Source organism: Eleutherodactylus coqui, chromosome 6 (genome assembly GCF_035609145.1).
Source record: "Eleutherodactylus coqui strain aEleCoq1 chromosome 6, aEleCoq1.hap1, whole genome shotgun sequence".
In the NCBI taxonomy this organism is placed as follows: domain Eukaryota; kingdom Metazoa; phylum Chordata; class Amphibia; order Anura; family Eleutherodactylidae; genus Eleutherodactylus; species Eleutherodactylus coqui.
This window is the reverse complement of record NC_089842.1, coordinates 2,227,658-2,242,786: the sequence shown is the minus strand read 5'-3', so window position 1 is coordinate 2,242,786 and position 15,129 is coordinate 2,227,658. Positions and strand designations below refer to the sequence as shown.

The following is a 15,129-nucleotide window of genomic DNA, read 5'->3' as shown; positions in this document are numbered from 1 at the left end:
GTACTGCAGGCACAGCTCCCACTGACGTGAATACAGAGTCACCGCACAATCTACAGAGCCATCGGCTTATAAAAAGGCCATACAGTCTGAGAAAAAGGTTTTCACATTCTTTTTTTTTTTTAAAGCTGGAAAATCCCTTTAAAGTAAAAGCACTTTTGCATCAACAGATGAAAAAAAAAAAAAATCACACTTGGACAATCCTACCACAACTGAACCCATTGTGCCAATGATGCTGTAGAAGGACCCTACAACAGCGTGCGGGACCGCAGCCAGGGACCGATTGTACTAAATCCACACACAGTGCAACCTCCAACACCACGCAGACCAGACTTCCTACAATGGCTTCTTCGTTCTCCCACTATTAGTCAGAGTGAGACCGGATCAGTCAGGACAGAAACGTCCCCAAACCCGCCCTCCAGAAACAGCGTTACGGCTTTTGTCCTGACAGATTTCACTCTCATTCTTGGACCTGAAGCCTATGACAATGGCGCGGTATTACCAGGCCAGATACGTCCTCTACCACTTTTCTACAAGGTTAAAAGGGCCATTTTTCCATCACCCATCCCCCCCCCCCCCCCCCAGCTGATTGCCTGCCACACTCGAGGGCTCCTCTGTGTATAGCAGTCACTCCCCTGCAGTGCAGCCCCCGCCCGATGCTTATCGGACACCATCTTGAGAGATTCTCCTTTTACTTTAAAATCTATCCCATGATGCACCAGCTAGAGGCTGTGCCATCCTTGCCTGCAGGGGGGGGGAGAGGTTATTCATCATTACCTTCTGTCTTCACCTCTATAAGCTACAGCCCATAAGGATCCTTAGTTAACGATGAGTCGCTGCATCTAAACCGGTCAGCCTGACAAAACATGTAAGATTATATCATTTGTAGGCGCTTGCTCGTCATCCTGCGAGGATGAGGGCCCGCGAGGAGGAGGGACCGAGGGCCCTGCGAGGATGAGGGACCCACGAGGATGAAGAACTGCTTTTTTTTCCCCCTTTATACATAAAAACTTGCAAAAGGACTGAATGATTTATGTCTGCATAAGAAGGCCGCTCAGCGTGTTGCTCGCCTCGCCGTTGGCCGTGTTCGCACTCAACGATCATTCAAATTTGCACGATCCAGCAATTGTTGTTTGACCGAATCATTCTGTGTACTTCGGGCCCCAAGGACACGGGCAGGCAGCTGAGCTGTGATCTCCTCTATTACACCTATGTGACAGGATCACCAGTAACGGATGGCCGTGTCCCTCCTGGCAGTTTCTGTGGTTGTATTCATGTAACTGAATCACACGGACTAAAACTGCCGGCATAAACCCAAGTAGATGTGAGCCACACAGGCATCAGTGGAGGCGGGCGGGAGCTTCAGACAACCGGGGTAACACTCGCCCCCTTATATATACATTGGGGGTAGCTGCATCACGAATGAAGAGAAGAAAAATCATAGGTTTGGCCCTTTAAGGTGGTGAGCAATAAAGCCATCCACAGCAAGTCCAAAAGACATAACGGCCGGGAGATGCACGTCAGAGTCCACGGAAAGCCTTCAGTGACCATCCTGGTATCCAGGAATACATGAACACGCGTGTTACACGGCTGCCGCAGTGCATGAAAGCAGTTTTTGAAGTGTGTGCAGTCCCAAGTATAAACTAGAAGGTCCGTCCATCCGTCTATCTGTCTCCACAAACCAAACGCACTTCTCTTAAATCGGAACAAAAAAACCCACTTTTCCACAAATGTGGACGCAAGAGTGGATATCAAAGTGCCACAAACTGGCATTTAGTTCCATCCCACTGCTAACGCCCAGAAGCTGCAGCGCTGTCACCATCCTGTTAGCAGAACTAAATAGGACATCTTAATCTTACTCCAGATGCAACAAAGCAAGAGCTTCTCACCTCCACAGGTATCCGGGGTCATGTGACCTCCACACCAGGGAGATAAGGCACAAGCCCACCCCTTTCATCATATATGACCAGTGTAAAGCTCTCCCAACAGCAGGATGGCCGTTTGTGGCAGAAGGCTACATTCACACATGTTGGGTTTACATATACTTAAAGGGGTTGTCTAGCTGTAATCTACTGCTGTCCTAGACCAAGCTGGGTCATCAGTAGTAGATTGTGGGGGAGATCCTTGTTGATCAGCTTCTTTCTGGGTCTGTGTTCCTGTGCGCAGAGCTAATTTTTGCAGTAAGCAGACAGCTCTGTTCTCTCTGCAGTGGCCAGACTTGGTATTGCAGGCAAAGTTCCCAATCACGTCAATGTCTGCAATACCAAGGCTGGTCACTGCAGTGGAACGGAGACGTCGGCTTCCTGCAGAAATCAGCTCAGGGAACAAGTGCTTTTGCCCAGTGAACAGCTGATTGGTGGAGATCTCAAGTGACAGACCGTGGCTGATCTACTATTGATGGCAGATGCTGCAGCCAGGCCACCAACGGTTTACAACTGAACAACCCCTTTAAGGCGATATGCATGTTACTACAGCAGAAAGCGGAGGATCCCCCTCAGATGCCTGCTGTGCGTTTAATCCTCAGTAATTTCATCCAAAATAATCCATACCTCAGCAGTGCCAAAAATCCCCCCCCCCCCCTCCCCCTTATTGACACGCAGTGGATGCCAGTTGTCAGATTTGACACAAATTACAGCGTTGAAGTAGTTTTCACATCTGATATGTGATCAGATCCCAATTAGCTCACAAATGGCGCAGCGGTGATCGAGCAGCGATAAAAGTAAATCATTTTGGTTGTATTTCACCAATTCTGTAGTTTCCAAAAAAATAACCTTCACTGTAACAAAGGAAACGGCTCTCAGGTACCCAGACGGCGCCACGCCCCCCGGCCATCCGCGCAGGTGGAATACAGAAACAGTAAAGGCTGAGCGAAACATATTGCAGTTATTCTGAAGTGAAAGGGTTAACCACACAGACGACACTTTGTTATATCAGATCTGGTTTGGTGTATTTGTCATCTACTCCACGTATGAGCGGCCGCCGCCGGACCTTCTGTCGCCTCCACAGCGCCAGAACGTAAAGGAGCTTCGCTTTAAGGGACGTCGTTAGCGGAACGACCTTCAAGCACAAAGACGCGACGATTCGGCTTCCAGCATCTCCGGCGAACAGAGTTAAATAAAACACGACAAACGAGAATTCTATCACGGCTCCGACGGACACAAATGTACATCTGAAGGACAGGGCTTCCTCAGGAGGAAAAAGGGGCGAGTCCAGTTTGTCAGAAACCATCAGGATCCATTACAAAAAAGTAATGTCAATAAATATGGGCGCCGTGGGTGGCGGCCGGCCCGTTATAACTCCGTCTTCTCCTTCTCCTCCGAAGACTTCTGCGCCGTCGAGTCTGAAACAAAGCAAAACCGGGGAGAATTACAAATACAAGTGGCCACAAGTGATACAACATGTAGGGGGCGCTCACACGGGAAGAGGACCCGCGCCAAACCTGCACCGCGTGCGCACACCGCCTCATACACTGCATCGACAGCTGCAGGAGCCAAACTACATCTGTACCAATCCAGAATCACCATCCTCAATCACCTGCCCGCCCGCATCTCCAGAGCCCGCCCGCCCCGCATCTCCAGAGCCCGCCCGCCCCGCATCTCCAGAGCCCGCCCGCCCCGCATCTCCAGAGCCCGCCCGCCCCGCATCTCCAGAGCCCGCCCGCCCCGCATCTCCAGAGCCCGCCCGCCCCGCATCTCCAGAGCCCGCCCGCCCCGCATCTCCAGAGCCCGCCCGCCCCGCATCTCCAGAGCCCGCCCGCCCCGCATCTCCAGAGCCCGCCCGCCCCGCATCTCCAGAGCCCGCCCGCCCCGCATCTCCAGAGCCCGCCCGCCCACATCTCCAGAGCCCGCCCGCCCACATCTCCAGAGCCGCCCGCCCAATGTGACAACAGCAAAACCTCTTCTTGCCTTCATTAACTCCCTGATCACTCTTGGCACTGGTCTCTTCCCAACTGACCGCAGCAGCCAGGGTCATCTATCCTACACTGATTGCCCCGTCGGCGCAGCCTATGCTGCCACCCCGCGCCCGTCTCCACAGCCCATGCTGCCACCCGGCGCCCGTCACTGCACTGGTTGCCCAATTACTAAAGACTACAATTTATACTCCTTTCTCATGATCCATAAAGCTCTCCACTGTGCTGCATCCTCCCACATCTGGCTACGGCAGCAGCTGTGTCCTCCACTCTGCGAATGACCTGAGACCAAGTTCCACCATAGTTGAAAACTCCAAATCCAGTCCAAGATTTCTCCCGAGCTGCTTCAGTTCTCTAGAATGCGCTACCCCAGATAATCAGGTTAATCCCCAATAGCCACAGTTTTAATCAAACCCCAAACATACATCCCTTTAGGGGAGGCTGATCACATCCCCCAATCTAAACCTCTCCATGTACTCCTACAGAACCTGATCCTGTCATTCCACTCCCAATACACCACATACTTGCACATCTACCCGCTCCTACAGCTTTATGTACACTACCCTATGTATATAAGGTAGCCAAATACCGTAGAGAATAAGCACACGTGCTACCCCCCCCCCCCCCTCAGTAATGACGCATTTAGTCCCATTAGTGTCTTGCTATAAGTTATAAGATGAAACAGTCTGCAGAAGCCCTGAAGCAACAACGGTCCCTGACGGAACAGCCGGGGCGCAGTTACTTTCCCCGCAGACTCATTGACATGCCATGTCCATACTCACAGTCTCACATTAAAACTCCTCTGTGTGCCCCGGATTACCTGCTTCTGAACCTGCTAACTGTTCCACTGGAGGCTCCTGCACAGGCTCCGGGTCACTGGGGGGCGCTGCAAGACAAACACCTCCGTAAGTCTACATATCCGTAACAAGTCAGACGAGCCGGGCGCAGGCAGGTCCTTGTCTACTGCTCTGCAGAGCTCCTCTACCTACAACCCCCCGGCAGACCCATTAGACGCTCCCGGGATCAGTGATGGCAGTATTACGCAGGGTTATAACCGCCACTCACCTTCTGCGCTCTCTTTCGTCGTTTTCTCAGCAGATTCTGTCGTGTTCTTATCCCCGTTGTCAGATTTTGTGGTGTTGCTCTTCGGTTTGGGCTTCGGTTTGGAGAACTTTGCTTTGTTTAGCAGGTATTGGATTTCTCGGTCCAAAGCCGCTTGCTTCTGCTCAATGTCTTTGCATAACAGGACGGGTTTCTCGGTGGCCGGTAACTTGGCCTGCTCCGCCAGAGTTTCATTTTTCCAGATCTGAGTACAAAATGAAGCTCATTAATCCAATCAAAAGGACTAACTGCTTACACTGCGGGACCTGGTGACCTGCGGATACAATGGGGAGTACACCACCAAGGAGCACTGTGTAGGCCTGGGACTTCATTCATAGGAGGTCAATGGGGTCTTAGCGCAAGTCGCAGGTTGCCACAACCCTGGGTCACTAGATTCACTAAAGGATGGATTTTTGCCCCCTGCCGGTCCAGCGTGTTACAGGTTACTATAACTGCGGGTCACGGCGGGAAGGGAAAAAAAAAGATGTATTTTTCTGACCTGCAGTCGCACCACAACCCATTGAGTTCAACGTGAGATCCCAGGGCTGCACAATGAGCTTTGGTCGTACAATACCTGCTGAAGTCAAAGGTCACGGTGAAGCTCCAACTTTAAAGCGCAGCGGAGCTTTCAACAAGTTTTCTAGAACACCGCCCTCCTTGCCCTCATCTGCTGTTTGCACCCCGTTTCAAGTCTGTACTTTCTGATTTTCAGGTGGTCTTCCCCATTTTTCTGTTGTTCACTTTCAACTTACAAGGAGGGGCACCAAATCTAGCATTCTGCCAGTAGTTCACTGTCCTGACATCCCATGTGGTATCTCACTGCCTCCGGTCCAATCAGCATCTGAATGCCCACCCCTCTGCTTTCCCAGGACAATCAGGCATTTAGAGACATTCTGGCCAAATGGTTAATAAACCCACTTATAGTGTAACGTGTGCAGAGAGCCGCAGGCTCCTACAGCAGGGAAGGCAGAGACTGTGGAGATCGTTATCACAGTGTCTTCAGATCTGTCAGCCTGCAAGCCGCCTGTGAAGATAGCCCCTCCCCTGTTGCTATGCATATGTCCTAGTTACTACAGAAGCTCTGTACGCAACAGTGTGGATTGCAGAGAAGCTGGGAGGGAGCCCCCTAGTGGTGGCCACTTCAAACATGATTTACAGGAGTAAAATGCAAATAAGGGAGATGGAATAAATCCTCCACAGTGCCACCTATTGGAAGGCAGCATTCCTTCAAGCCAAAGTCAGACTTTTTATACAAGCCTTGTTACAATGACTGGGAATTACAAGCAAAGCCAGGCTCCGTGTACAGACAGCTGTTTCAGGGTTTTTGCCCATCAGTGTACAGTAGGAGTCTGGCCTTGCTAGTGAGAGGCTTGGGACGGGGGTCAGAAACGCTATCTTTAATGCAAGTATATTACAGACGAGAAGAAATGAACACAAGCCAGTAGATGAGCAGAATTGGTCTGAAAAGCTACCGGCCCTTTAAGGGTCTGCTCCCCACTAACAGGATGACACTTCATCAAATGTGCTCGGCCGACTATAGGAGATGCAGGAATACTAAGCCCCATTTCATCATCAATGATCACTATGACGCAGCGGAGCGGCTCGGTCCAAGATATGGGGAAGCTTAAACTCTAATACGTACAAGCGCTGGCCCTCGGACTGTTCATGGACCCCGGCCGCCTCCTGGGGCGTTAAAGGGGTCCGTCTGGCCCTCATTCCCATAACCAGTGGATGGAGCGGCAGTCCGCCTGAGGGACCATCACTGAAGAGGGATCCTGGGACTGCTGTTCTCATGACCAGCAGTGAATGTTCAGGGGTTAACCCCTTAATACACAGGAGGCATCCAGATGACAGAAGCCCCCCCCCCCCCCCCGTTCGCTTTCTGATGTTCCTTTGAAAAGTGATGAACTGTAGTTTGTGTTTTAGTTTTGTTCTACATGGAACCTTTGACAACACAAGACGTCACCGAGGGGTGACCGAGGGGTGACCGAGGGGTGACCGAGGGGTGACCGAGGGGTGACCGAGGGGTGACCGAGGGCTTCATTACAAGCAGCGGCTCCGCTCACCCAGGTGTCATTAATGAGCTTGTCCAGTGTATTCAGCTCCACTTCTGTGAATATGGGCTCTTCGTCCAGGATCATCCTCGCGCTCCTGAAGGACAGCATTGGAAAGTTAGACACAACTAACATGTGCGATCCGGAGCTCTCGCCCCACGTGATCCAACATACAGCGCCAATCAATGAGCCCCACTATGCCGGGCACCAGACACCAGTCACCACTTTCCAGTTGAATCACCTTTATAGACCCTACAACTACAGTCCAGAACAGGACTGCACTACCGGAGGCCACCACTAGTTGGGGGAGTATAACTACATGTCAATGGCTGGGAATAGAAGCCAAAGCAGTATTTCAGTAGGCACAGCCAATGTCATAAAAAGGTTGGCGCTTGTTGAAATCCAACGCTAGCAATCTGCGCCTCTATCACAGCGCCCGATATAAGGGGCCCCAGAAGTAGTGAAGACCAACAGCTCCGACTTCTCAGCAGCGCCTGAGGATCTCTATACTGTGGCTAGGGAAAGGCATGTGAGGGGGCATCATGAGCTGCCGGACCCCCGGAGTTCATCCAGCAAAGCTGTCAGATGCTGCCAGGTGTCCTGAGGGAACCCACCTCAGTATAAAGACCCCACTAGAATACAGGGAGGGCTCTGGAACAGAATGACCTTCCATGCAGCTCACTTACTTCAGAAAGATGGAGGAGTGATTGAGCAGACTGTCCAGCACTGCCAGCTTCTCCGGCCACTTTCTCCTCTCTTCCACCTTGAAAAATAATGCCTTGCACGCCTTCTTAAGTTCGCTGAGCTTTTCTTTGAGCTCCTGCAATAAGACAGAGGTAATTGAGGAACGGGAAGAATCCTCACAGATCCTCCCGCCGTCCGGCTGCAGCTCCCAGCACAGAGTCTTAACGCATGAAGGCTGGGCTCCGACCAAACAAATCCTGCGGAATGACCGCAGCGGGACCGCACACAACTACCGCGAGATTCCCGCAGCTGCAAAACTTGTGCCGTTTGGCGCGGGTATGAAAGCAGCTTCACCACCTGCATTCCGCTGCGGCCATCTCTTCCCATAGAGAGGAGAGCCGGCCGCAGCGGAGACTGCACTAACATTAAATGCTGCGGCTCGGAGTTCCGCACGGCTCGGTCACAGCGGCTTCTCTGAGCCCAAGAGTCAGGCTAAACTGTACTACAACTTACAGGAGGTGCAGATCTTAGGAGCTCAGAAACCATCAGAAGAACGGAGGAGATTGTAAAGCAGATCGGGAGCTCCAGGAGAGTCCAGGGAAAGAGCAGGTCTTGGCTCGCAGCAGCGATGAGGCCGCAGTCTACTGGATTATATAGGTCCTGCTAAATATGTGTCGACGAAGGTCAAAAGTGCAAGTATACAAAATGATCGATTGAATCCAGCCAACCATGCCATTTAGTGCAAGCCATGGACTGGTGTGAAAAATCTGACACTCACCTCCCTAAAGGGGTTGTCTACATGTAAACTATTGATGGCCCATCCTCAGGATAGGAGATCAGTAAGGGTCTGTCACAAGGGACCTCTGCTGATTAGCCGAGCCAATACATTCCTACACTGAACTGATTTCAGCAGGGTGCAGACAGCTCCGTTCTCACTGCAGTGGCCAGGCTGGGTATTACAGGCCAAGTCCCCATTCCCTTCAGTGCAAACTTTCCTGCAGTATCAAGCCTGGGCACGGCAGAGCGGCAGAGCCATCTGCTTGCTGCAGAAATCAGTTCAGTGCACAAGCGCATCAGTCTAGAGAACAGCTGCTTGGCAGGGTTCTCTGGTAACGGACCCGTGGCAATCTATTGCTGACCAGTCTTAAAGGAGTTGTCCCGCGGCAGCAAGTGGGGGTATACACTTCTGTATGGCCATATTAATGCACTTTGTAATATACATCGTGCATTAATTATTGGCCATACAGAAGTTATACACTTACCTGCTCCAGTGCTGGCGTCCCCGTCTCCATGGCGCCGACTAACGCGGTCTTCTCCTTCCTTCAGACGCGCTTGCGCTGTGCGATCTTCTGCTCTGTTCAATGGAGCCACTCTGGCGTGCTCGCGCCGCACATGTCTTCTGCGCATGCGCAGACCAGCTCTCCGGCGTGAGCACGCCGGAGCGGCCCCATTGAACAGAGCAGAAGACCGCACAGCGCAAGAGCGTCTAAAGGAAGGAGAAGACCGCATTAGTCGGCGCCATGGAGACGGGGACGCCAGCACCGGAGGGGGTAAGTGTATAACTTCTGTATGGCCAATAATTAATGCACGATGTATATTACAAAGTGCATTAATATGGCCATACAGAAGTGCTGAACCCCACTTGCTGCCGCGGGAAAACCCTTTAAGGATAGGCCATCAATACTTGACAACTGGACAACCCCTTTAAGTGTCCCTCTTCCTGCATGCGAGTCCTGGTCACCGCTGCTCTGAACCTGGAAGAAGTTGGTAGCAGTCAACTGCATAATGACCACTATGAATGCTACTAGCTTCTTCCAGGTTTGGAGCAGTGGTGACCGGGGCTCCAGCGCTGGAGGAAGACGCACACTGAAGGAGGTAGGACTTACTTCTTTATGCCACACCAGCCCGTGCTATAGAACATTTGAGTCCTGGTGTCTGCTCCAGAAATCTAAGCAGAGCCGCAGGGGCTTGGGCAACTGACAAGAAAAATGAACGGGTCCTTCTGGAAACGGGCAGATAGCAGCGCCGAATCACTGGGAACCTCCTCACATCTGAAATGCGATTCCCTCATCATGCGAGGCTTATTACCTGGGATACGTGCAGATTACTGAACTCATGTAGCCGACGTCAGATTATTAAGGCGTAGGGCTCCTGTTCAGACGGATATAAGTTGCAGAACCCGCAGCAAATACCGCCTGTTACTTCCTAGGCCGATCCGCTGTTTCCTACCCACAAGCAGAAATCAATTGTGATTTCTAGTCGAGGAGGAAAGGGAAAAAAAAAATGGCAGCACTCTAACTTCATGCGGATTCCGCGCAGGCAGCGTCTATTGAAGCCAATGAAAGCAGTCGACCCGCGGCCCATCTGCAATGAACATTACGGACAGGTCGCTGACTCTGTGCCATCGCCTAGCGACGGGGAAAAAAAAAATTAAAATGTAATGTGCATGGGCAGCGAGCCACCGGATCCATCCGCAGTACAGAACAGACGGCTGAATGACCGGTACGCACGGACGCCGCTGCCAGAGCTCTGCTTCTATGGTGTGCAGGAGGCCTGAACCACAACCTTCTGTTCTCTCACCTTGGTAGTCGCCGTGAATCCCTCATCTTCCAGCCAGGTTGAGGCTTTGCCAAGTTTGCTCACGATCTCCCCTCTCTGCTCTTCTGTAGACACTTTGCGGAACTCGTTCTGTTCCAGTTTATCCTAAAATAAGTGGAGTATTAGGGGAGCCCCGCAGTCACCACACAATGCAGGACTAAAGCATCACGCACACGCGTGTGTCATACCTGCGTCTCAAATATAAAAGCTTCCAGGCTATTTGCAGCTTTTTCCCTTTCATGTTTCTCCAGGTCCCGTTCAGTGAGGTCCTGCAGCCTGAAGGCAAATTAAGGGATTACTCAAGGGGCGGGGGAGGGGGGGGGGGTGTTGGGGGTCCGTAACGCTCCAACCGCCTCCCCCATTTTTATAGCTTGTAAAGGTGGATGTCTGTTTGAACCATTCTTCACGATGCAGGTGATCGGTCGGGACTGTAAAGCGTGTTGGCATTCGGACGAGGCTCCCAACCTCCTGTGGGCCACAAGTCCCTCAACTAAAAGGGACCTCTGAAAAATGACTTTCAGTAAACTTACTTTTTAGCGGATTTCTTTAGCTCTTCTTCTGCAAGATCTGGTACATCATTGACCGTCTGATCTGCTCCAATTTCATCCACCAGTTTCTGCTTTTTGGGAGCAGGCGGCTTTTTGGGCTCTTCTGGTGGCTTTGCGGTCTCTTCTTTTGCAGCCGCTTCCTTTTCCTTTGTGTCCTACAAGAATAATTAGAATGATTTCCAGCAGTTGATGGTTTTGTGCAGCACCTCAGCAAGACCTCATTAATGGTGGCTTCCCAACATGGACATCAGTCATACAGGGCCCCTGCACCTACACACCACCGGAGTCCCCTGACCCGCCCGGGCACAACAGCTACCACTCCTTCTCCACCTGGATGCAGCCGCACCTCACCAGGCAGATACAGGTCCCACCTCCATCAGATACCCATGACATATCCTGTGGATGGGAATGCCCCTTTAGGATGATTTGGGGGTTACCTGGCTCTCTACTTTTTCCCCCTCCTTTTTCTCTTCTGGCTTTTTGTCCTCTTTGGTGTCAGGGTCCTTTTGCTCGCCAGCTTGTGCTGTTGACTCTTGATCATCTTCTTTTGTGGCCTCGGTCGGCACCTCCTCTTCTTCCTGTAAAGAAGGGGAAGTGATGACGCTCTGCGGTTGGACTTGAGCCTCATGTCTGGTAAAGGATTCCAATATAGAAAGTCAGACAATGGGGTTTCTGTAGTGAGGCCCAAGGCAAACAATCTGCTGACCTGGATGTGAAAGGACCCCGAGTAGCGGGCCCAGAGGGCGAACCGATCACGCAGGGGTGACACAGGCTGTTGTAGTTTATACACGCTCAGCACTTTGTCAGCATCCAGTGATCAGACATGAGGGGGATCTTTGGCGACATCTTACCTGGACGGTGTCTGTGGCATTCTCCTTCTCTGCAGTGGAACTTCCTCCCCCAAATAAGCTGGATATGGTATTTCCCAGCTCTGCAGGCAGAGAAGTATTAATTACAAAGCAGGATCTTGTTTACCGTAAAATCCCTTTCTCGTCACGTTCATTAGAGGACGCAGTAAGATGGTGGGTATAGCTGCTGCCACTAGAAGGCGACACTAAGCACAGATAGTCCCTCCTGCCAACCATATCCTTCCTGCAGGCACCAAGGTAATTAGTATGTATTTAAGCAGAGAGAACAAAGCACACAAAGTCCATCAGCGCAGGCCGTAACCCGAAGACAAATACTTCTATGTCTGGTCTAATTGAGGAAGACTGGTGCAAGAGGGCCCACGCCCGACCTGGGGGGAAAAAAAAACAACATGCCAGGCATGAATGCAACCACTCATAAAAAGTTGTTGGTGGTGGTCTGTGTGCTATGCCAAGAGTGCAGCGGGACTAAACAGTGGATCCAGAGCAACATGAGCCGACTGGTGCCAGGGCTAGCCGAGGGAGGGATGTGACCCCCAAATGGACTACACAGACCCAGAAAACTGCCAGACGTCCTGTCCATAGGCATGGATGCTCCATCCCCGGGCACCACCTCCATCCAATGAATCAGCTGCAATCGGAGGTCTTCCCATGACTTCAAAGCGTGGAGAGGCATAGGAGGTGGAAACAATGGCCGCCCTCCATCCGTGGACAAAAGACCAAGCTCCTCCTCCCTGTTGGTGACAATTAGGTCCAAGATAGCAGATCCCCTCGTTTTCTCTTCTACCTTCTGGAAGATAAAGTTGTCACCAAGAGTGGATAAGAATCTCTTGGATCCATTACTTTTACCTGAGAGATTCCCAACAAATGTCTGGGTGGGTAAAATCTCCCATGATCACTATGTTGGGCTTCTTTGAGAGCTTGGCCATCTGATGTAGAAAGAGTTCCTCCATATCTTCTGCTTGTCCAGGCGGCCTATAGTAAATGCCTACAATGGTGTCCTTTCTGTTCTCTCCTTGTATTCTTACCCAAACAGTTTCTACAGAACTCCCACCTCTGAAGCTTGAATCTCTGTGGAGATGAATGTTCTCCTAACATACAACACAACACCTCCTCCCCTTTATTAGGTCTGTGTCTTATAGATACATTGTATACTGCAAGCCTTGTATCCAATCATGTGTATCATCCTTCCAAGTTTCCGTGATGCCGATGACATCATATTTCTCTTCCTGTGTTCGGAGCTCCAATTCTCCTTTTGTTTCCCAGCTCTGGGCATTTGTGTAGAAACATGTTAGTTTGTGATCGGGGTCTCTTGCTCCTCTACTTGCCTTCTAAATGTTGTCTTTGTTCTTTCTTCCCACTTTTAATAACGAGGTTCTCAAATGTATCAATTAGCTGTTTATTTTTGTCTCCACTTCCCTTCCCGGCTCGTTCTAGTTTAAAGCTCTGATGTGTCCCTCCAACCATGGTCCGTTTAGTCCCAGAAGCTAGAGCCTCGATTAGGAAAGCCAGCCGAAGGAGTCCCACTACGACTGATGGAGACACGCCCCTGCCAGCGCGGCACAAAGCAAAGCGCCGTCATGGGAGCCCCAGCCTGAGAAGGCCCAAGCCAGGACCGATACTGCTTGGCACAGTGTTAAGGAAAATAGAGCGCCTATGAAGGGGGCCCAGAGACTCTTCCCAGCACAGGCACATCAGAAGGGAAGGAACGCGGAAGCCACATGAGAAAACAGTCCCTTACCGGGTTCAGCTGGTGTAGCGGTGGAATCAGAGGGGAGGGATGTGGATGAGGGCAAGGAGAGTATGGAGGGGCAATGGTGTCATACTTCCCTCATGTTCTTTACTTCTGCTTCCCCAGGACACTGCTTCAGCAACTGTCACTAAATGATGGAGCAGGCAGGAATCTCAGGTCTGCACCGCTCTGTTCCCCATTGGCCTCATGTCCACTAGCTAAATGGAATTGCTGAATTCGCGGCGAATTTTGCCCATAGGGAATCATTGGCCATCCGCGGGTCCATTAAATTGATTTTTGCACCCGCGGATGGCATTTTTAAAGAATTGCGTTTTTCACGCGCGGGAGAAAAAAAAAGCAGCATGCTCCATTCTGCCGCGGATTCCACCTTGATCGGCAACATTGCTATCATATTGATAGCAATGTGTGCGGATATCTGCAGGCAAAAAAATACCATTTAAAGCGAATCCACGCGGATTGTATTTTTCAAGTGGACATGAGGCCTTTGTCTTCTTGGATGAGGGAGCAACAGGGCATCTCATGGAGCACTGCTCGCGCCCTCCTGCCCCCCCCTCCCACCTCCCTGTGGGGTAATTAGGAAAATTAGCTCATCCCCAATTACCACGTAGATGAAAGAAAGGAAAAACAACAAAAGGATGGAAAATCTGCAGAATTGATGGTCGGCCTCCTACACACCCCAAGACAAAATGGATTTAGCTCAGTGCCCGCAGGAGGGGGTATAGGTGGCAGGAAGGTGGTATAGGTGGTAGGAAGGGGGTATAGGTGGTAAGAAGAACTAACTTTCTGCCTCATGTCTTGCTATGTCTTCCAATGACACGGGCGAGAAAACACAGTACAATACTAATAAGTTATGCTTCCTAGACCGCACCTCTATCAGACTGCCACGGCGTATCATCTGGCTGGGAAAATTTAAAGAGGATTGCCTTAATTATTTTGATGCAATCTGTAGCTTTAACCCTTTCCAATCCACTGTCTGACGTCTGAAGACATTTTGATTGAAGCCTGTGCAGCTCCGATGTCAGAAGACGTCCGGCAGGGTATTCTTACTGTAAAATGTCAGAAAGACAAAGCTCCCTAGAAACCCTAAATCCAAAATTGGATTGCAATGGGTTAAGAGAGGTTGTAGAACTAATCCTGTGGATATGGGATAACTAGAAGTTCCAGTACAACCACTTTAATCTGCCTTTGCGCCTCCCTTAAAGAGGGGTTTTCCATTACTAAACTATTGATGTCTTATGCTCAGGAAAGGTTATGCATAACTGATCAGAGGGAGTCTACCAGTTGGGATCTCGGCCGATCAGCGCAAGTGTCGCAGCCCGCTCAGGCGTGTGATGTCATTCATCGGTCACATGGTTTGAGAGCAGCTCGGGTCCATTCAAGTGAATGGGATTGAACTGTATACCAGGCACAGCTGCTGTTACAATATACATTACTGTGTCTGGTATGGACAAACCCCGTGGTGCTCACCTGAGCACTGCCATCACTCCAGTCAGTGTATAAGCAAGCATCTCAAGTGGTGAACCCCCTGCCAATCCACTATTAAGGGCCTATCCCAGGAACATCTTATCAATAGGATAGTCCTGGGAAAACCCTTTAATCTCCATCTCTCATCAAATGT

At 50.9% G+C, this 15,129-nt stretch overlaps 1 protein-coding gene across 5 annotated transcripts in view; it reads right to left on the bottom strand.

Annotated features, from left to right (window-relative positions):
* Positions 1-2,713: 2,713 nt before the first annotated feature.
* The window catches only part of HYOU1 (hypoxia up-regulated 1), a 33,378-nt gene continuing 20,962 nt past the window's right edge, over positions 2,714-15,129 (bottom strand). For 3 of the 5 annotated variants that reach the window (XM_066606051.1, XM_066606053.1, XM_066606052.1), the window contains exons 16-25: positions 11,744-11,823; positions 11,330-11,470; positions 10,875-11,047; positions 10,533-10,620; positions 10,327-10,449; positions 7,749-7,882; positions 7,075-7,159; positions 4,973-5,213; positions 4,728-4,793; positions 2,714-3,337 (exon numbers count right to left, since the gene is read on the bottom strand). In XM_066606051.1, coding sequence (XP_066462148.1) covers positions 3,288-3,337; positions 4,728-4,793; positions 4,973-5,213; positions 7,075-7,159; positions 7,749-7,882; positions 10,327-10,449; positions 10,533-10,620; positions 10,875-11,047; positions 11,330-11,470; positions 11,744-11,823 — 1,181 coding nt within the window. In that variant the 3' untranslated portion in view covers positions 2,714-3,287. Of the gene's footprint in view, positions 3,338-4,689; positions 4,794-4,972; positions 5,214-7,074; positions 7,160-7,748; positions 7,883-10,326; positions 10,450-10,532; positions 10,621-10,874; positions 11,048-11,329; positions 11,471-11,743; positions 11,824-15,129 lie in introns of all 5 variants that reach the window. The other 2 variants (XM_066606054.1, XM_066606055.1) reach the window with 2 other exon arrangements.